Source organism: Mustela nivalis (assembly GCF_964662115.1).
Source record: "Mustela nivalis genome assembly, chromosome: 12".
NCBI classification, from domain to species: domain Eukaryota; kingdom Metazoa; phylum Chordata; class Mammalia; order Carnivora; family Mustelidae; genus Mustela; species Mustela nivalis.
Window position 1 is genome coordinate 87,971,809 of NC_139031.1, and position 22,487 is coordinate 87,994,295.

The 22,487-nt window shown below is 41.6% G+C and overlaps 1 protein-coding gene across 6 annotated transcripts in view; it reads left to right on the top strand.

Annotated features, from left to right (window-relative positions):
• Positions 1 to 3,945: 3,945 nt before the first annotated feature.
• Positions 3,946 to 22,487, top strand: part of NME8 (NME/NM23 family member 8) — a 60,890-nt gene continuing 42,348 nt past the window's right edge. For 2 of the 6 annotated variants that reach the window (XM_082692010.1, XM_082692012.1), the window contains exons 1-6: positions 4,168 to 4,388; positions 5,132 to 5,171; positions 5,250 to 5,307; positions 5,505 to 5,611; positions 16,807 to 16,878; positions 21,793 to 21,909. In XM_082692010.1, coding sequence (XP_082548136.1) covers positions 5,139 to 5,171; positions 5,250 to 5,307; positions 5,505 to 5,611; positions 16,807 to 16,878; positions 21,793 to 21,909 — 387 coding nt within the window. In that variant the 5' untranslated portion in view covers positions 4,168 to 4,388; positions 5,132 to 5,138. Of the gene's footprint in view, positions 4,030 to 4,167; positions 4,389 to 5,131; positions 5,172 to 5,232; positions 5,308 to 5,504; positions 5,612 to 16,806; positions 16,879 to 21,792; positions 21,910 to 22,487 lie in introns of those variants that run through there. The other 4 variants (XM_082692009.1, XM_082692011.1, XM_082692013.1 and 1 more) reach the window with 4 other exon arrangements.

Sequence of the window (22,487 nt, forward strand, 5' to 3'; positions counted from 1 at the left end):
GTGGATTCTCCTTCTTGCTCACTCCTGTAAAGCGTGCCTTTGTTAAGTCCTATTGACACTAAGCCCAAGGTATCTCAAGCGAGTCCTTTTTGCCCTAGGCATGTTCTCTGTAGGGCTAACCCCATCCTCCCCTATTGCTATAATAGCTTTCTATCTTATTATGTCTCATTTCACTACCCCAAACACATTTAATCCAATAGTCACACTGATGTCACAGCAGATTTTTTTTTTTTTTTAAGAATCAAAACCTTTTAATGTCATCTATCTGTTGTAAATCTTCCCATTTTAAACGTTGAGAAGTTTCCCACTGTTTTCCCATAAAGCCCACACCCTTGATCAAGCTGTGAGATCTTCTGTACATTTTGTAAATGAGCTTGCGCTCCTCCTGGGGCAGAGATTTTGGCATTATAATGAGGTAAAAGTGGTTGTGTGGCATTCTAGAGATCCCTCTACCTTCATTCTGTGCTGGCCTGAGTCAGGAGTTCAGCTCAAGCTGGTCTGAGCGGCCTGGGTAGGCTGGAGGTCTGGTCAGCTCAGTTATCATCTCTGGAAGGGATTTTGCTTTCCATTTGGCTGCATTAAGAGCTAACCTGGAAAGAAGAGCTCAGGGAACAGTGTGGGACAAAGGTCAGTGAGAGCAAGCAAGTATGCAGTAAAGGTCAGGTCCTGGGAGCTGAGCAAGGTTGACTGGATAAAAATACAGCTTATGGATATAGACTTTTGAATGCTAACAGTTTTAAACCACAGGGAATCTCCAAGATAGTTGTGTTGGGTCCCCAATGTTGGGTCCCCCAATAATGGGTCTGTGATTAAAGGAGTGAGACTGATACAAAGTGAAGGTCAAGCAAAGCTTTATTTCGTGCCAAGCATCAAGAATCAAACTGACCGGCCGGGGCCATGCCACTTACAGAGAGGGCGACCCCTCCCTGCTTCACAGACTAACTTTTATAGAGCAAAGGCCATGTGCTTGGGCCTGGTCACACACAGGTGGCAAATGAGATTATAACACACAGAGAAAGGGGCACAGTAATGCTAGGTCACACATAGTTGACCAACTGGATTACAATTTACAGTATAGTACACATTTGAACTAGCCTATCACCTTGGTGAGAATTGGCCAAAAGGCTGGGCCCACACTCCTTGGTAGCTAGGGAGACAGTATGCACGCTTGACTATTTGGACGTCTCCACCTGGCCTGACTCAAGCCCAGATTCGGGCTATTATCTCCACCTGACCTGACCCACCCTTGTATTTGGGCTTCGTTACCTGGGGCTGGTATCGCAGACTTGGTTTTAAATAAGTTCCCCTGGGCGGGGTGGGGTAGGGTCAATTTACGTTTTACTGCATAAACGACAAAATGGCTGTTCAACTGAGGTGGGGCCGCTCTGGCTAAATAGGCCCTTATTTTTGTAATAAAAATAATTAAAGTCACTAAAAGCGTAAGATATTTTAATAACTTCGTAAAATAGAGGAAAACAGGATACAGAAACATGTCGTATTTCTTTTGCTCATGCTGGAAGGAGCGCCAGTCCTCTCATCTGGCCTCGTTCCCTTCTGTGCCCTCCCATCTCTTCAAGCTTTATTTCTCTATTTCTTCAACCTTTGCTCTCCTGACTTTGAAAAATCACCCTTTCAATACAGTGTAGCCAACCTCTTCCACTTTATTGAACGGTAGTTAAAACCAGCCCACGGTCTTTGGCAACGTCCCTTCTCTTCATCTTTAGGTTTCTGGAAAGAGCTGTTGATTCTCTTTGCCTCCACTTACTTTCTGTCTTGACATTCTCTCTTCCAGCCACTTTCCCCAGAAGACTCCACTGAAAACATTCTCATGACATCAGCATTGACTTCTTTGCTGTTTAGTCGACATAAGCAACATTTAATTTGACCTTTGTTTGTTTGTTTTATTTGACCACTTTGCAGCATTTGGCAATATTGACAATTGTTGGCTTTCCATCATCTCATCCTTTGATTTCTGTGACATCACCTGCTCTTGGTTCTTCTCCCATTTTGGCTATTCCTTCTCAGTTTCCTTCATTAGCTTCAATTTCTCTGTTCCTAAATGTTGACATTCCTAGTGCACCCTCTTGGGGCCTCACTTTCTCAAATGCCATACTTTCCTGGGCCATTCAACTCTACTCTTCTGTCCTTTAAATATGCCAGTTATCTGCAAATCTCTATCTCCTGCCCAGTTATTTTGTAGATATCTTGATTTTCTATCTAGTGGTCCCCAATGTGTTATGCACACCTTCCCTGAGGTGTGCAAAATACTCTGTAAGCTTCCAAGAAGTGATATTGCTGATTGTGTTTATTTTCTAATCTGAGAAATGAGGATATTATGCTTTGTTATTATTTATATATTCATTATCAGCAATGTCCTTGTTATGGAACCTGGACTGGATCCTGGCAGAAGAACCAAGTGGCACTTGGAGACCTTGGAGGATGGGAGGTTAATTTAACACTGGTGATCTCAGAGGAGAATGATTTCCAAAGGTCTAAGACCCAAGCACAAGCAGGGAGGGTAAATTATACCCTTCTACTTCCGCATACATGGTACTTTTGGCGCGAGCAGGAAACAGGGTAGGAAAGAGGAACCTGGAAGGGCTTTGAGACAGGGACTAGAATTCCCTTGCTGGTTTGATCTGCCATCTTAGTTTTTCCCTTATCATCCTCAAGGGCTTCTTTGTCCTCTCATTTCAGTGATGTACAGCATATGCTTTGTCTCTAGGTTTCAACCACCCACCTATATGCAAAGGCACTGGATCTCGAGTTCCGTTCAGTGTTTCTTATAGGGAGCCAGTCACACATGGGCACGTCCCAGCTATGTGTGGCCATTGATTCCCCTCTCACCTTTCACCTTTAACTCCTGAGTTTTAGCAAATCCTAAATCCAATTAGTATTCCTGAATGATGATGACAGGCTCGCATGTCTACTCTAAAACCACTCATGGACCCATAGTTGCAGAATATCATTTATACTTACTACATATACTCTGTAGTGTTGGCCAAGAAGTCACTACAATGCTCCAAGAAGCTTGGGAAACAGCATGTCATCAATCCAGACCAGCTGAGATTAGGCCATTCTATACGTGTCACATTACGCGCAAGCTGTTAATTTTATTAAAATAATAATAAAAAATCATGATCATAAAATAGGAGAATCTTTGCAATAGAGAATACCTATGAAAATATTTTTCCCACATAGACTTTCAGTGGTTATCTCATGGGAAAGCTTATTTTTATTTTGCAAAAAGAAAGTGTTTCAAATTTGAGGACATGTGCTCATCACTATTTTGCTATCTAACATGTATTTTAAAACATAATCAACATTATCTGTTTGTTCATGATTACAGTATTATTTTTTTAAAAGATTTTATTTATTTATTTGACAGAGAGAGATGGCAAGCCGGCAGAGAGGCAGAGAGAGAGGAGGAAGCAGGCTCCCTGCTGAGCAGAGAGCCTGATACGGGGCTCGATCCCAGGGCCCTGAGGTCATGACCTGAGCAGAAGGCAGCGGCTTAACCCACTGAGCCACCTAGGCGCCCCTACAGTGCTATTTTAGAACAGTGAGAAAATTACTTTTTGAAACAACTCATGGTAAGGAGATAAAACTGTATGAAAACCGGTATTTAGACATGTTTTTGTATTGAACATGATTTTAATGGTGAACGTGGCCAAGCATTTATTCATGTTTGGAATCTGGCAAGCCGTGAATGAATTGCATGTATGAATCGGCTATGAATGCTAGACCCCGGCAAAAATCAGTAAAAACATTCTATAAAAATCTATTGACTTTGTGGAATTTGCAACAGAATATTGTACGCTTTATAATTATTCGTTACTTGTTGTCACACATTGTTCTTATTTATGCCAGTAAAATTGATCATGATTCGTAGTAATTTCCAAGAGAGCTAGTTGTTAACATCTACCAGCACACCAGTGATTATGTCTGTTGTCACAGGAGAACTTCTGTCAACCTGCAGGTGGCAAACGCACCCGTAGCATAGGGGGCTGTCCGGCACTGAGCAGAGAGGTACAGGGGCTCCGGGCAGCGGACTCCCCCACCCCTCCCACCCCTGCCACCCACCCCCCATCCCCTATCCCTCCCACCCCCATCCCCCAACCCTCCCTCGCCTATCCCCCCACCCCCACCCCTTGCGGGTGTGGGAAGAGCAGCAGGACTCAAGCTCTTAGTGGTCCTGGACCTGCGCCCTGGGGGAGCTTCGAGGCACCGCCCCCGCAGGGAAGGCCAGGCTCGCGGCGTGGGTGGGGTGGCAGCGGACGTTGGCCCCTCCTCCTGATGTCCGTTTCAGGGTCCTCTTTCTGCCTCTTTCCCGGGACCAGCGTGGACCGACGTCCAGACCGTTAGATTTTTACCTGCTCTGCGCCCAGGTACTCGGACCTCTTGGATCCGTGCTCACAAAGGCCGCAGGCCTCATCCAGGGGCTGGTTTGGATCCTCGGGGGCCTCTTCCCTCCGGTTCTTGTCAACGTCGGAGTGTAGCTTGGAGGAGCACCTGTTGTGTGTTAAGCTTGTTGGAGAATCCAGCACCTTTACCAGGGATGGATTTGGTTTTGTCGTCCCGAATAACTCCTTTATTTTGTGCTAGTCCCGCTGTCACGCGCGCGGGCCACCACACTGAGCGCCCCCGACCCCCCGGAGTGGGCCCTTAGGGCCTCACTGACTTAACTCTGCGGATCGTTCTGATGTGCTGGCTCAAGACCACCCTAGGGTCTTGTTCTACTCATGAAACCTCCGTGAGGAGGGACCCGAGGAGAATCCGTGGTCTGGTCACAGTCAATTAACACATGTGCAGATGAAAATAGGCAGAACACCCCGTGAAACTTGAGGAAAAGAAAACTTTGTAAGGAACTGTACCTTGCAACATTCTTACCTTGCTTACCTTACATTCTTACCTCTTACTGGGAAAGGAAGATAACAGGGCAGAGCCCCCTGAGGAATCCCTCGGCGACCCGGGCTCCTCTCTCCCTAGAAATGGGGAGAGTGTATATTCTGATACCATCAAAAGAAAATTTCTGTGGGGCATTAAGATGCTGCTTGAATGTGTAGGGAATAACATCATTTAAATTTCCTCATAAACGTTTTCTACCTGTCTTCCCTTTTTCCCATGACAGGGGATACATGGCGGGCAAAAAGCGAGAGGTCCAGTTACAGGTGAGCATGACCTACCAACAGTCTTTACTAGGGGCGTTGGCGCTTGAAGACCCCTTGACAGCGGTCTCCTTTTTGCAGGCAGTCGTCAATACTCAAAGCCTGTGGGATGAGATGTTGCAGAACAAAGGCCTAACAGGTACTGGGGTTCTCCTGGTTGTCGGGCCATTTGGGAACCTTAAGCCTACCCTGCCCCCAAATCTATTGGTTTTGCGGAATTTGCACCTCCCCACTAAGAGTGTGAAAACCTGCTTCATCTGCCGCGTGCAGCGTTGGGATGAGCTGCTATTCCAGATTCTTTGACTCTGTTTTTTCATAAATATTATCATCTCCTAGTGATCGACGTTTACCAAGCCTGGTGTGGACCTTGCAAAGCAATGCAAACTTTATTCAGAAAATTGAAAAATGAGCTGAACGAAGACGAACTTCTGCATTTTGCTGTAGTAAGGATTTCATTTCCAATAAACGGTTATTTTCCTGATACTTCCAAGTGTTTAAATATTGTCTTTAAGGATTGTCTTATTTTAAACAACCTGCCAACTCTTCAAACATGGACAATATTTACTTGGCAGTTTTACTGTATGTCTAGTTCTACCGGATTTGAGAACCATCACGATTTTTATCCTGTCTCCCACCGTGTTGAGGTTGTTTACTATGATTGCGAACATCAGAAAGTATACATATGGACGCCTGTCTGTTGATCTGGTTTTTTTTTTTTTTTTCACTTGACTGTTTGTTCAGTGTGTGTCTTTTAGAATCTGGGCTATAAATGCTGTTTACTGGATAGCATTGGCATGGTCTCTGGGCACTTAACCCAGTTACCAGTTTTCCAGTGGTAGTGATTTTCCCTTCCCTTGTCACCAAGATGTGACGAGGGATTAAAATGTTATGGCTAAACTTACTGGGCTTCGTTGTATTGATTATTCAATTTGTCCACATCAGGTTACCACCTGCTTAGAGCTTTGATATCTGATACAGTGGCCACTAGATGAAAACGGCTTTTGAACACTTGAGATGTGGCTGGTGCCACTGAGGAACTGAATTTTTAACTTTAATTTATTTAAATTTAAATTTAAAAACTGATAACCAATTCAGGAATTATAAAACTTTTTAAGTTGTTTGGGACAACTTGGTATGTGCATCTACTTTTTTGGACTATACTTTTTTTTTTTTTAAAGATTTTATTTATTTACTTGACAGACAGAGATCACAAGTAGGCAGAGAAGCAGGCAGAGAGAGAGGGAGGGGGAAACAGACTCCCTGCTGAGCAGAGAGCCTGACTCAGGGCTTGATCCCAGAACCCCGAGATCATGCCCTGAGCTGAAGGCAGAGGCTTAACCCACTGAGCCACCCAGGTGCCCTTACATTCTTTATAGGACTACTTTTCCTTAGTTCATGGTTACGTTAAGCAGCCTAAGGCTTAGAAAACTCACCTCATTATTTTTTCTCTGCAAGAGAAAAGGTGGCTGTATACAATTGTTAAATCTTTTTTTTTCTTTTTTTAAAGATTTTATGTATTTGTCAGAGAGAGAGAGTGAGTGCACAGTCAGGGGAAGCAGCAGGCAGAGGGAGAAGCTGGTTCCTTGTGGAGCAAGGAGCCCATGTAGCATTCAGTTCCGGGGCTCTGGGATCAGGACCTGAGCTGAAGACAGACACTTAACCTACTAAGCCACCCAGGTGTCCCTACAATTGTTAAATCTTTTTATCCAGAGGTTGACTTTGTCTTCTGAAGTAAGAGTGTTTCAGTTTTTGAAAGGGCGACCATCTGTAACAGCCTACTTCATTCTGAGCCACCGGGATGGATCTGGAATATGATTTGAGACTCGATCCTTGGCAGGGAGGATAAATGGAGTTCAGAGGACACAGAATGGGGCCTAATGGAGATTGCCAGATACAGTAGACACAGGGTTGGTATAGAAGTTGAGAAACCATATCAGGAGGCTCTAACAGTTGGCAAATGGATTGAGAATCAAGGTAGAAAATTCTTTTGAGTCCTGGCAGTTGGCATAAGGGAACTTCGTCTGGGAGTGGCAGGAGTGCAAGTTCATGGGCTAGGAGCCATGGGAAAACTCCAGTGTCTAAAAGGGAAATGAGGTCAGTGGGGAGAAACCAACAAAAAGGTAGGCTCCCTGCACCCCTGTCAGGCTACCAGGAAGGGAACATGGGCATAGGAAGGTCAGGCAAGCAGTCCTTAAGAGACTGAGGTGTAACTTGATGCTGTGTTCCCTAGTGCTTTAGAGGCATTAAATCCCTCTTTGTAAACCTGGATAATATGTGCAGGCCAGGCACTGCTGTGGTGCTGGAGGGTGGGTGTGGAAGGGGAATTAGAGCGCATGATGGGTGGACACCCTATTCAGCTCACCTCAGAGCTGTGTGATGATGTAGGTCTTAACGTTGCTCTCTCCCAGCCCAGTGACTTCCAGCTGTCCTCGCAGTAGTACCCCAGAGGGACAGAATTCCTCAGTCGACTCCACAAGGAATCTTTTCTGTTACTATAGCCATCCCTCTGGGAAGTGCTAGTAAGTTCTTCCCAAAATCTGTTCATATTACTCTCCATAATACTAGCATCTGTTGAATTTAAGAACAAAGAATTTTGTGCCTGCCTGAATGGTTTCTCTGGTCATGTTTGACTGCACTCAACAATAGCACATTCGTATAAATTGATGCTGTTTTTTTTTGCTGTGGCATGCCCATAAAGGATGATAAAAATGCATTTAATCTCAAAACCTCCATCGGGAGCAGCCTATGAGGTTGAAATCACCCTAGGCCAAGTGGCCAGTATAATTTTTTTGTTGTTACGTGTCCTTTTTACAAGACTTGAAGACTTGTATTTTTTTTTAAAGATTTTATTTATTTATTTGACAGAGATCACAAGTAGGCAGAGAGGCACGCAGAAAAAGAAAGAAAAGCAGGCTTCCCACTGAGCAGAGAGCCCAATGCGGGGCTCGATTCCAGGACCCTGGAATCATGACCTGAGCCGAAGGCAGAGGCAGAGACTTTAACCCACTGAGCCACCCAGGCACCCCTTGAAGACTTGTATTAACATTGTACCTATACATATAAAATTTCAGTGAATATTCTTTATTGCAGTTCTTGTATAATATTATTAAGTGCTCTAATTGTTAATACTTTACTATAATATAAACATTGTAATGATTATGCCTACACTACTTTTAAATATATACTTTAACTTATGTCCTTAAATATTATAGATTAGTACCTTTCCCCTCCTTTCTTTTTTTCCCCTAAACTATGGAAGCTTGAAAAAAAAAAAGAATAAAAAAAGCCATGTAGAATCCAATGTGCATAAAAAAGAGAGAGAGAGATTATAACACAGCTCCTCTGGCTGACAGGGCTGAAGGACCTTCTCTTGGCTTCCTTATAGTGTTTACCTCCACAAATCCCAGTTTGAAAACAATTGCCTTAGGTTGCAAAAACTGTCTCTTAGGGAAGACCCTACCAAGTAATCTCTTTCTGACAGCTGTCCCAAAGGATGCTATATTAATGTTGAGGAATACACTATTATTAAGTATATAATTGTTTATAATCAGTGTAGCACAACTTGATATTTGTTTTTTTCCCCCAAGTTCTTATTTCAATTCTAGTTAGTTGGGGGTCCTGTGTGGCTCAGTCAATTGTCACCATCTCAGGGTCCTAGGATTGAGCCCCGCGTTGGGCTCTCCACTCAGCAGGGAGTCTGCTTCTCCCTCTCTCTCAAATAAATAACATCTTAAAAAAAAAAAGAAAAGAAATTTTAGTTAGTTAACATAAGTGTAATATATAGTTTCAGGTGTAGGATTTACTGCTTCATCACCTATCTAGCCCATCCCCCTGCCATGAACCCTCCAGCAACCCTCAGTTTGTTCTCTATAGTTGAGTCTGTTTTATGGTTTGCCTCTCTCTCCTTTTCCCTCCTATGTTCATCTGTTTTATTTCTTAAATTCCACATACAAGTGAAATCATTTGTATTTGTCTTTCTCTGGCTGACTTCCTTTGCTTAGCATGATACTGTCTTGCCCTGGGGTGCCTGGGTGGCTCAGTTTGTTAAGCACCTGATTCTTGATTTCACAGGTCATGATCTCAGGGTCATGAGATCCAGCCAGATTTGGACTCTGCTCTCAGTGGGGGTTTGCTTGAAATTCTCTCTCTCCTTTGTCCCCTCTCCCTTTCATCGCTCTCTCTCTCTCTATCTGTCAAATAAATAAATAAATCTTAAAAAAATATTCTCTACTTCAAGCCATGTTGTTGTACATGGCAGGATTTCACTTTTTTAAAGAAAAGACTTTTAGAGAAAGAGCACAAACACAGGGGTGGGTAGGAGGGGGCAGAGGGAGAAGGAGTAGAAGACCCCGCATGAGCAAGGAGCCCAATACAGGGCTTGATCCCAGGACTCTGGGATCATGACCTGAACCAAAGTTCAGATGCTTAACCAACTGAGCCATCCAGGCACCCCAGGATTTCATTTTTTATGGCCTAGTAATATTCCATTGTGTATAACTTCTTTATCCATTTATTGGTTGATGGACATTTGGCTCTTTCCAGAATTTGGCTGTTGTTGATAATACTGCTGTAAACTTTGGGGTGCATGTATACCTTCAGATCAGTATTTTTGTATCCTTTGGGTGAGTACCTAGTAGTACATTGCTGAATTGTAGGGGAATTTAATTCTAGTTTTAAGTTCTTAGGAACCTCCGTGCTGTTTTCCAGAGTGGCTTCCCAATCTGCATTCCCACCAACAGTGTAAGAAGGTTCCCTTTCTCCACATCCTCATCAACATCTGTTGTTTTCTATGTTGTCAATTTCAGCCATTCATGAGGTGATAGCTCATTGTGGTTTTGATTTTTATTTCCCTGATGATGGTGATGTTGAGCTTCTTTTCATGTGTCTGTTGGCCCATTTGTAGGTTTTCTTTGGAGAAACATCAGTTCATGTCTTCTGTGCATGTCTTTACCAGATTATATATTTTTTGGATGTTGAGTTTGACAAGTTCTTTATAGATTTTGGATACTAGCCCTTTAACAGATATGTCAATTGCAAATATCTTCTCCCATTTTGTAGGTTACCTTTTAGTTTTGATGACTGTTTCCTTTGCTATACATAAGCTTTTTTTCTTGATGTAGTCCCAATATTTCATTTTTGCTTTTGTTTCTATTGTCCCTGGAGAGGTATAAGAAGCGACCTTATACACAGGTCGCTGCCTATGTTCTTCTCTATGATTTTGACGATTTTTTCATCCATTTTGAATTTATTTTTGTGTATGATGTAAGAAAGTGGTCCAGTCTCATTCTTTTGCATGCTGCTGTCCAGTTCTCCCAACACCATTTGTCTTTTTTCCTTCAGATATTCTTTCCTACTTTGTTGAAGATTAGTTGACCATGGAGTTGTGGGTCCATTTCTAGGTTTTCTATTCTGTTCCATTGATCTATTTGTCTGTTTTTGTGCCTGTACCATACTGTCTTGATCACTACAGCTTTGAAAGTAATTTAAAGTCTGGAATTGTGATGCCTCCAGCTTTGCTTTTCTTTTTCAAGCTTGCTTTGGTTGTCTGGGGTCTTTTGTTGTGATTCCATACAAATTTTAGGATTGTTTATTTTAGCTGTGTGAAGAATGCTGGTGGTATTTCATTGAAATTGCATTAAATGTATAGATTGCTTTGGGTGGTATAGACATTTTAACACACGGGCATGGGATGTTGTTCCATTTCTTTGTGTCACCTTTAATTTCTTTCATAAGTGTTCTGTAGTTTTCAGAGTAATATCTTTTACCTCTTTGGTTAGGTTTATTCCTAGGTATGTTATGTTTTTTGGTGCAATTAAAATAGGATCAATTCCTTGATTTCACTTTTCTGGTGCTTCATTTTTGGTGTATAGAAATGCAACAGATTTTTGTACATTGGCTTTGTATTCTGCGACTTAACTGAATTTGTGCATCAGTTCCAGCAATTTTTTGGTGGTGTCTTTGGGGTTTTTTACTAAGAGTATCATGTAATCTCTGTGAATAGTGAAAGTGACTTATTTCTTGTCAATTTGGATGACTTTTATTTCTTTTTGTTGTCTGATTGCAAAGTTAGGACTTCCAATGCCATGTTAAATAACAGTGGTGAGAGTAGACATCCCTGTGTTATTCTTGACCTAGAGGAAAAGTTTTCAGGTTTTCCCCATTGAGGATATTAGCTGTGGGGTTGTTTTGTGTATGGCTTTTATGATTTTTAAGAAGATTTTATTTATTTATTTGAGAGAGAGAGTGAGAGAGCAAGAAAGAACAGGGAGCCCACTGTGAGGCTCAGTCCCAGGACCTGAGAATCTTGACTTGAGCAAAAGGCAGATAATTAACCAGCTGAGCCACCCAGGTACCCCAGTGTCATAAAGAGAAAAATCATAACTTTTAATAGGCCTTTATTCCTACTTTGTTGAGTTTTTTTTTTTTTTTTTAAATCAAGAATCAAATGGTTTGTCAGGTGCTTTTTCTTCATCTATTGAGAGAATCTTATGGTTCTTTTCCTTTCTTTTATTAATGTGGTATATCATGTTGATTGATTTGTGAATAATGAACCATCCTTGCAACCCAGGAATAAATCCCATTTGATCATGGTATTCTTTTCAAGTGTTATTAGATTAAGTTTGCTAGTATTTTGTTCAGATTTTTTGCATACATGTTCATAAGGGATATTGGCCTGAGTTCCCCTTTTTAGTGGGGTCTTTGTGTGGTTTTGGAATCATGGTAATGGTGGCCTCAAAGAATGATTTTTCAAGTTTTCCTTTCCTTTCTATTTTTTGGAATAGTTTGGGAAGAATGGTATTAACTCTTCTTTAAATGTTTGGTAGAATACCCCTGTGAAGATGTCTGGCTCTGAACTTTTGTTTGTTGGGAGATTTTTGATTACTGATTCAATTTATTTGCTGTTTATGGGTCTGGTCTGTTCAAGTTTTCTATTTCATTCTGTTTTAGTTTTGATAGTTTGTATGTTTCTAGGAATTCATTCATTTCTTTCAGATTGCCCAATTTTTTGGCATATAATTTTTCATAATATTCTCTTATTGTTTGTTCTTCTGTGGTGGGGGTTGTGATTTCTCCTCTTTCATAATTTTGTTTATTTGAGTCCTTTCTCTTTTATTTTTTGGTGAATCTGGCTGGGGTTTATCAATTTTATTAATTTTTTCAAAGAACTAGCTCCAGGTTTCGTTGATCTGTCCTACTGGTCCTTTGTTTGTTTCTATATTGTTTATTTCTTCTCTATTCTTTATTATTTCCTTTCTTCTGCTGACTGTCGGCTTCATTTCTTACTCTTTTTCTTGCTTCTTTAGGTGTAAAGTTGGGTTGTGTACTTGAGATTTTTCTTGCTTCGTGAGGTAGTCTGTAGTGCTATCTATTTCCTCTTTTGCTACATCCAAAAGGTTTTGGACCATCACATTTTCATTTTCATTTGCTTCTACATATTTTTAAATTTCTTCTTTAATTTCCTGGGTAAGCAATTCATTTTATAGTAGGATGATCTTAAACCTGCATGTATTTGTCATCTTTCCAAGTTTTTTCTTGGGCTTGATTTCAAGTTTCATAGTGTTGTGGTCAGAAAATATGTATTGTATGATCTCAGTCATTTTGCCCTTGCTGAGGCCTGATTTGTGACCTGGCATATGATCCATTCAGGAGAATGTCCCATGTGCACAAGAAAGAAATGTGTATTCTGCTGTTTTAGGATGAAATGTTTTGAATATATCTGTGAAGTCCATCTGTGTGTCATTCAAAGCCCTTGTTTTCTTGTTGATCTTCTGCTTAGATGATCTATTTATTGCCGTGAGCGGGGTGTTAAAGTCCCTTACTGTTAATTGTATTATTATCAATGTGTTTCTTTACTTTGGTTATTAACTGATTGGTAGAATTGGCTGCTCCCAAATTGGGAGCATGAATATTTATAATTGTTAGATCTTATTGTTGGATAGACTCCTTTATTATGCTATAGTGTCCACCCCTTTTTTATGCTATAGTGTCCTTCTTCATTTCTTATTACAGTCTTTGGTTTAAAATCTAATTTCTCTGATAGAAGTATTGCTACTCTCGCTTTCTTTTGACTTCCATTAGCATGACAGATATTTCTCCTTCTCCTCACTTTATATCTGCAGGTATCTTTAGGTCTAAAATGAGTCTCTTGTTTTCTATCCATTCGAACACCCTATTGTTTTTGATTGGAATATTTAATTCATTTGCATTCAGGGTAATTATTAATAGATATGAATTTAGTGTCATTTTATTATTTGTTTTGTCCTTGTTTCTGGAGATTTCCTGTATTCCTTTCTAGTCTTTGTTGCTTTTGGTCTTTCTTCCCTATTCAAAGAGTCCCCTTTAATATTTTTTGCAGGACTGATTTAGCAATCATGAACTCCTTTGGTTTTCATTTGTATGGGAAACTCTCCTTCTATTCTGATTGATAATCTTGCTGGATAGTACATTCTTGGCTGCAGATTTTTCTCATTCAGTACATTGTGTATATCATGCCACTTTATTGTGGCCTGACAAATTTCTGTGGATAGGTTTGCTGCTAACTTTTTTTTTGTCTTCCCTTATAAGTTAGGGACTTCTTTCGTCTTGTTGCTTTTATGATTTTTTTCTTAATATTTTGCAGATCGAACTACAATATGTTTTGGCGTTGGCCTATTTTTATTGATTTTGATGGGAATTCTCTGTGCTTCCTGGGTCTGTAAGTCTGTATCCATCCCCAGATTATGGATGTTTTCAGCTATTATTCCTCAAATAAACCTTCTGCCCCCTTCTGTCTTCTTTTGGGACTCCTTTGGTATGAACGTTATTATTTTTCATGGCGTCACGGGATCATGCTTCCACGACCCAAGATTTTTCTTTCCCTCTTTTGATCAGCTTCATTATTCTCCATAATTCTATCCTCTGTACCATTTATTCATTCCTCTGCTTCTTCCAGCCTTGTGGTCATTACATCCAGTCAGTTTTGAATCTCAGGTCTTGGGTTTGTCATTTTGGGCTGATAGGTTTTAAGCTCTCTTATCTCTGTGGTAAGGGACTCCCTGATGGGTTCTGTGCTTTTCTGAAGGCCAGCTAGTATCCTTATGATTGTTGCTTTAAATTGTGGGTCAGGCATATTGCTTATACCTGTTTCAATTAGATCCCTAGCTGTGACCTTTTCTTTTTCTTTCTTTTGGGATAAATTCCTCTGTCTTGACATTTTGTCTAGGTTTCTGCCTTTGGTGTGTTAGAAAAGCTCATTTTGTTTCCAGCCCCTACGAGTAATGGCTTTATGAAGAAGGGGTCCATACAGTGTTCAGGACTGGTGCAGTGGGGAGTGTTTGGATCTTGGTCCGAGTGTGGTGAGTTTTAACTAGGTGTGCTCTGGTCTGCTTGTTAAAAGAGACCTGAGGCTCCACTGGAGCTGAAGCTTTGCAGAGTCTGTGGTCAGTAGTTGTGTGTGTGTGTGTGTGTGTGTGTGTGTGTATTGGGGGCAGTTGTGCTAGTCTTCTGGGGGAGGGACCTGCTGCCCTTGTTCTCAGGTGCACTTGCTCAAGAAAGCAGTAGCAGCAGAATGTAGGGGGTAGGGCTGGGTGTAAGCAATTTAGGCAGCCAGTGTTAGCACAGCTGTTTACTGATGATGGGTTATGCTGAGAGGGAAACTAGCCAGCTCCTTTGTCCCTGAGGAGGAGAGTTCATGCTTACTGCTGTCAGGGTAGCCCTCCCAGAAGAGCAATAGTTTCCACCATGTGTCCTGGGTGTTTTTCAAATCACTGCTTTCACTGTGTCTGGGTTGCTTGCCTGCTTGGACCAGTGCAGTGCACTTTGGGTTCTATCCCAGCCAGGCTGGCTGAGTTTTTTTATTTTTTATTTTTTTTTTAAATTTTTTCCAATTTATTTATTTTCAGAAAAACAGTATCCATTATTTTTTCACCACACCCAGTGCTCCATGCAATCCGTGCCCTCTATCATACCCACCACCTGGTACCCCAACCTCCCCCCCACCCCCGCCACTTCAAACCCCTCAGATTGTTTTTCAGAGTCCAGAAGTTTTAAAACTCCAAACTTTAGGGTCATGGTGTGGTGGGGACCTGCACTGGTCTTCTGGGGGAGGGTCTTGCCACACTGGAGTGATGGTTTGACCCAGAAGGGCTCACAAGCTTGGGGCCTGGGGCAAAGCACACAGAAGAGCCAGTGTCCACATTAGCTGCCCTCAGTAGATGTCTGTCTCTGCACCATGTTGATGGGCGGGGGAGGGAAATGGTGCCTGCTGGTTCTTTTGTCCCAGGATAGGCAATGCCCAGGATAGGCAATGCTCCAAGAAGGGGCATCTGCCTCTCCTGGTATGTCTCAGGTGATCCGCGGATCATGCTTTGGGTCCCTGGGTGACCTGCCTCCCTTCTCTACAGGAAAACTGCAGCGCCCTCGGGCTCTATTCCAGCCACAGCCCGGACCTCTAAAACTCTAGTCTTTGAGCCCTCCTGGTTGTAAAACTAAAAAAAATCAGCTTTTCTCATTTCCCAGCCAGTGGTTTTGGGGAAGTGTTCTCCCTATGTGACCCCCTGTGTGCTCCTCTGTCTTTTTCTCTCCTCTGTCCAAGACCAAGACCCTTTGCAGCACCTGCGATCATTTTTTCCCCCAGATCACATCTCTGCACCTCCTACTTTCTACAGTGTAGCCTCTCTTTCTCTTTAGTTGTGCAGTTTGTTCTGTCAGTCCTCAGCTGGATTTCTTGGGTATGCAGGATGACTTGATATTTATCAGCTGTGTTCAAGGGATGAGGCAAACCTAGGGTCTGCCTGCTACCTACCATCTTAGCTCCCACCAGGACAACTTAAAATTTGTGAGAAAAATTTAAGAAAATTGCAAACATTAAAAAAAAAAAGGCCTTGAAATTTGACAGACAGTTCAGTAAAGATGCATGCAAGATAAGCTCCTTTTTTATTTTAATTTTTTTTCCTTTGGAGCTTACTTTCTCTCAAATTTTTATAGAAGTATGGCCCCATGACTAATGCAGAAGGAAGGTGACATGCAAAGGGGAATATGAAACATTATAGATCTGATCACAAGAGGTGAGATGGGGGGCACCTTGCCTGGGTGGCTCAGTTGGCTAGGTGTCCAGCTCTTGATCTCAGCTCAGGTCTTGATCTCAGGGTTGTGAGTTCAAGCCCCATGTTGGGCTCCATGCTCAGCACGGAGCCTACTTAAAGAAAAAATGAAGTGAGAGGCCCATATGATGGTGATAATACTGATACTGAAAGGGACAATGGAGTTCTTAAGAGAAGGGCAGTTAAAGTTCCATGTGGAGCAGGAGAGGATAGACAGCAGGAGGGAGCTAGACAGTTATTGGAGAAGGGAAACTTGACCTGGGTTGGAAAAGGAAGGACAAGAGCAGATAAGGAGGGGGGAAAGTGTGGAAAACCAGAAGTAGGTAAGTTCAGTTGCAGGTTTGGGTACCGCAAAGGTGAACAGTGAGAAGTAAGTTTGAGGCCAAATGATGCATGGCCTGAATCTCCAGTGTATGCAATTATAACATATCCAGAAAATGGTGTAGTAAACATAAAAATAAAAATTTTATGTGATCTGCATTTTTTCAGCATAGTGTATCTAGTGACTTGGATATAGTTTCCTCTATTATTATATGAAATTTTTATATTTTTTTCAGGCAGAAGCTGACAACATTGTGACTTTGCAGCCATTTAGAGATAAATGTGAACCTGTTTTTCTCTTCAGTGTTGTAAGTATAATATTTATCACCTCAAACATGTGATCAGATTCTAATTTACAGTTAAATAGCAAGTAGCATTTTAAAATTACGATGGAATTATTTTCTGATTGTAGTAATCATAGATTCCTTTTGCCTTATCTTTGCTTGTCTATTTTTTAAAATTTAATTTCTTTTCAGTGTAATGGAATTCACTTTTTTTTTGTACCACACCCAGTGCTCCATGCAATATGTGCCCTCCTTAATACCCACCACCTGGCTCCCCCAACCTCCCACCCCCCCGCTGCCCCTTCAAAACCCTCAGATTGTTTTTCAGAGTCCATAGGCTCCCATAGATCATCTCCCCCTTCCAATTTCCCTCAACTCCCTTCTCCTCTCCATCTCCCCATGTCCTCTGTGTTATTTGTTATGCTCCACAAATAAGTGAAACCATATGATAATTGTCTATTAATATATTTCATAACTTGTCCTCTAGGAGCATGTAATGGTTGAGGAGGTTAGACAATCATGCACTGCAATGATCAGAGGAAATAAAAATAAAATGGTACTTAGCTTTTCTGAGGAAATAATCAGAGATTTGTGTGATGAGTTGTTATTTACGGGAGTAAAAAATTGGAAATTTCTTTACTACTCAGTAGCAGAGAATTGGTTCTAAGTATTCATGCATGCTAATACAAGGACACAGCTGTCTGATTACTATTAGTAATATATGTTCCTCCTGTCTCCGCATGTACAAATGTGTAGAAAGAAGAGAGAAAGAGCAATTCCCAGATTATCAGTAGTAGCTGATGTAGAAGTTAAGTTTTTTTCTTGGTACTTTTTTAATATTTTTCCCAAATTCTGTGATGAATACACAACCTTCATAATCAGGAAGACATAATAAGTGCTATTTTCCAGAAGGAGAGTATTTACTGTTCAAAGCTATGTGACACAGAGCGTAGCTGCTCTATAGAACTAGAGAGTTGGGTAGAGTAAGGAAAGGCTTCCCAGACAGGGCTTGGGCTCTGCTTTTACTATTGGATACTTGGATTATTATTATTTTCTATTGGAAATCATTATTTTATTTTATTTAAAAAAATTTTTAAGATTTATTTATCTCTTTGTCGGAGAGAGAGAGAACACAAGTAGGGGGAGCAGCAGGGAGCCCAATGTGAGACTCAGTCCCAGGACCCTAAGATCATGACCCTAGCCATAGGCAGATGCTTAACTGACTGAGCCTCCCAGGCATCCCCAGAAATCATTATTTTAAAAACACTTTTTGGATAGAACGTTATGCTTCTATGAAATAACGATTTTGCAACAATTTCAAGGAATTGAATTACTGGGTTCATTGAGTTTTGAAAATTGCATTGCAGATTTTGCTCTAAGTTGGACATGTAGAATTTGGTGATTTAGGTGAGGGGTCATCCAGCTCTTCTGATAAGGGGCCAGATAGTATTTTCAACTTTGGCAAAATATAGTCTCTGTGCCTAAACATGGTTTAGGGAACCAGAGTGAGTAACATGCAAAAATAGGCTTGGTGGGCTAATATTAGGAACAGTGAGGAGACTAGTAGCAGTTAGGAATGTGGGACAGGAAGAGAGACGGGGCAGGGGGACTGTCATGTAAAGTCTGGAGCTCTGGGACCACCACCCTGCCCGGTTGTGTAGCTCTGATCAGGAGACCATACCCACCCTCCTTAACAGGCCCATTCAGTCTGCATTGTCTTATCTGCAATCCGTGCCTGGACTGTAAGTCCTCCCTCCCTTTCAGCCCTGTATAGCTAGCTCATCCTTCTCATGCTCAGAATATTTTTTTCCTGACCAGTTCTCCCAGTTCTCTACCACCTTGCAAAGCCTTTCACTGTGTTACTTCTGTAATTGAGATGAGCGATTAGCACACTTTCTAAGATCTTTCATTATGGCTTTTAGCCTTTACTCCATTTCGTTGACTTTGGTTAAGTGTCCTTACTTAGAACATACTTCTTTGGAGCCCAGAGTGATGACTGTTTACTCAGATTGTGTGTCTCAAGGCCAGGAGTAGAATTATATTCCCTTTATTTCTTCTTACGTCAATAACTTTTCCCCCCGCTAATTAGAGGTCTTTTCCTTGCTAACTTAGCTATTTGGCTAAACCTCCTTCTCTCCCACACCTCATCCCTATCATTTACTGGTCTTTAGACCAGTCCTATCGATGACTGAGGACTTTGGCATGAGGACTCAAACATCTTTGAAAAACCCTGTCCTGCCATCCTTCCAGGGACCCTGGCAACTCACCCACATCCTGGCCTCTCAATCCTGACCTCTGCTGCCAATGAACTTTTCTCCAGGGCAGCTTTCAGCCAGTTGCTCATGCAGTCATGCTCCATATCCACAGTCATTCATCTAAGAATCTCCGTCTGTGCCCACGAAGCCACCAGCAAGCCCATTGCTTGTTTACATGGATATTTCCACAGTGGCTCTTCGTATTGCTCAGCTCACATAGCTGACGACAAATTCATCCAGCAAGTTTCAGCAGGAAGGTCTTTTTCAAGGGACATTAGAAAGTCTCCAAAACTGTTGGAAGGTTCCTTCTGGTGGGAAATGGTAAGTAGATCGCAGTATTTATTAAAACCTTTCTCAACTGGATCCTTCTCATTGCCCTTTGAAGGTGATGATCTATTTCCAGTTAAAAAAATAATGCTTAAAAAAATTTTTTTTATTTATTTCTTTTCAGTGTTCCAGAACTCATTGTTCATGCACCACACCCAGTGCTCCATGCAATATGTGCCCTCCTTAATACCCACCACCAGGCTCACCCAACCTCCCACACCCCTCCCCTCCAAAACCCTCTGTTTGTTTCTCAAAGTCTCTCGTGGTTCGTCTCCTCCTCCAATGTACCCCAACTGACTTCTCTCCATTCCCCATGTCCTCCATGTTATTCCTAAGGAATAATGCTTTTTTTGGATGCCTCTCTCCAAGTACCACCAGCTCTCTCCTTTGTCTCACAGCTAAATTTCACAGAAGAGTTTGAATATTTATTTTTACTCCATTTTTTCCACATCCCATTAATGCCTCAACCCATTCCATCTGCCTTCTGCCCGATTTTTCAAGCAGATTTGCTGTTGCTAGTGTACCCAATTACCAGCCTATTATTACATAAATGGCCACTTTTAGGCCCATCATGCTACTCCTCTCAAGTGTATTGCATGTGGTGGCCATGCCCTAGGAGGGCATGAAACATTGGTTACTTTTGACTTTGTTACTTGGTGTCCCTTTCACCTACCTAGGTGTTATTCCCCTCCATCTCTTTTGCAGGTTTACCTTTCTTTATCCAGCCCTTAAATATTTATCTTATCATGCTATACATGCTCCCTAGAAAATTTCCTCCACACAGTTTCAGTTGTCACCACCTACATATCAAGAACTCTAAGTTTATCTCTTCAGCTAATTCCTATACTTTGAGCTCCAGACTTCTATATCCAACTGATGCTTTGACTTCCCCTCTGTTGCCTGAAGGACCCTTCATAAAGGACTGGTCCAAAACCAGACCCTCCCCACTCCACCCTGCCAGGAAATGTGGTCTTCTAGGTGTCACCACATTGAGTGATTAATATCTTAATTTATCCACTTTCTTGACAGAAACAGAAAACTCAGCCTAGTGACATCTCTGTACATCACACCCAATCAACTCCAGACCTCAACTTGTCAATTTCACCACCCAAGTCTTTCTCATATTCATCTGTGTCTTTCCATTCTTTCTGTCTCCATCACCAGTGCCACAGACTGAGCAACCATCTCTCACCGTCATCTCTAGAATAACCCCTAATGTGTATACAAGTATCTTCTCCCCTCTAACTCTTTCTAAACGTGGTAGGTGAAATGATCGTTATTTATTTTTTAGAAAGTATTTTTATTTATTTATTTGAGAGAGAGAATGAGAGAGGGAGCATGAAAAAGGGGAGGGTCAGAGGGAAAAGCAGACTCCCCGTGGAGCGGCGAGCCCGACCTGGAACTCCATCTCGGGATTCCAAGATCATGACCTGAGCCCAAGGCAGTTTCTTAACTAACTGAGCCATTCAGGTGCCCTGAAATGATCTTTGACAATTAACAGTTCAAATTGTGGTCACTGGCTCTGTTTAAACATGCTTAAGGCTTCCCACTGCACTTAGGTTAAAAGCTGTGTGATTCCGAGACTCACAAGCCTCTGCATGGTCTGGCTCCCTCTTGCAATTAAGCTTCATCTCATACCATGCATCCCCTCACTTTCTTGGCTGGTCTTTTCATTTGCCATATTCCCTTCTGGCCTCAGGACTGTTGCATCTCTATTCCTTTTGCCTGGAATGTTCTTTCTTCTCCATTTTGCCTTGTTATCCCTTACCCATCCTATATGTTTTGACTGAAGAATCCCTTCCTGGTATCGATAAGCAACTTTGCTGATCTCTTTGACCAGGACACATTCTTGTAGATGCTCTCAGTGCTTTGTACTTGGTGGTACTTGTCAAGGTTGTTATATTACATATGTTTATCTGTGTTTTTTTTTTCTTCTTTTTGGTAATTTAATTACGCCACATACCAGGATTGCTGTCCCATACCATCATGCCTGGAACAGTGCTAGTAAACAGGTTTTTGTGAATATGTGTTGAAAGATGGACAAAAGGGGGCATAGTGTAAAAAATAATTAGGGAAGGTAATACTGGGCAGCCTGTATAGAACCATCAAACATAATGCAGGGATGCTTTGCCTTTCGTTGTAGGAGAACAGATATTGTGGAGGGAGAATTCAAAGAGCTGGGTTTTTCAAATCGAGACGTAATTTCCCATCACTAAGACTTTATTTTAAAATGGCTAATTATAATAACTAGAAAGGATTGGTAGGGTGTGGGGCTGGGTGGGATGACTTCGTCAAGTTGAATACCAGACTTTCCCTAAAAATGGAAGTTTCCTTTATGCTTTCTTTTCCCGTATAGAATGGCAAAATTATTGCAAAGATTCATGGTGCAAATGCACCACTTGTTAGTCAAAAAATTATTAACTTGGTCGAAGAGGAGAAGAAAATTGCAGCAGGTGAAATGATTCGACCTCAGGTAATACTTCACAGTTTTATTCTTAAAAAAGTGCATTACATATTTTTTGTTGTATTTTCCCAAGTTTTATGACCATCTAGGTGTCTGAATGACACAGACTTTCTGGGAGGTATTTTGGAAATAAGAATCAAAAGCCTTAAAAAACTCCTTATCCTTTGACTGAACAATGACACTCCAATAATTTTCCCAACAAAGATAATAAGACAAATATAGAAAAGAGCACTTATAGCACAGTTGTCTGTTATTAAAAATTTGGTATCAGTCTAAATGTCGAGCCACCCCCAGGTGCCATGGTGTCTCAGTTAGTTAAGCATCTGTTTTCAGTTCAGGTCATGATCTCAGAGATTTGGAATCAACCAGAGAGCCTGCTTCTCCCTCTCCCTTTGCCCCTCTTCCCTGCTTGCGTGCTCGCTCTCTCTTGCTCTCTCTCAAATAAAACAATAAATGTCCAGCATTGCTGAGCAAGTTCCATAAGATGTCTGTAATTTTTGTCGTAAATTATACAAATCCATGCAGTGGAATATTATTTAGTGTGTTCTGGCTCAGGACTTACTGTTATGGAAAGAGGACCAAGATCG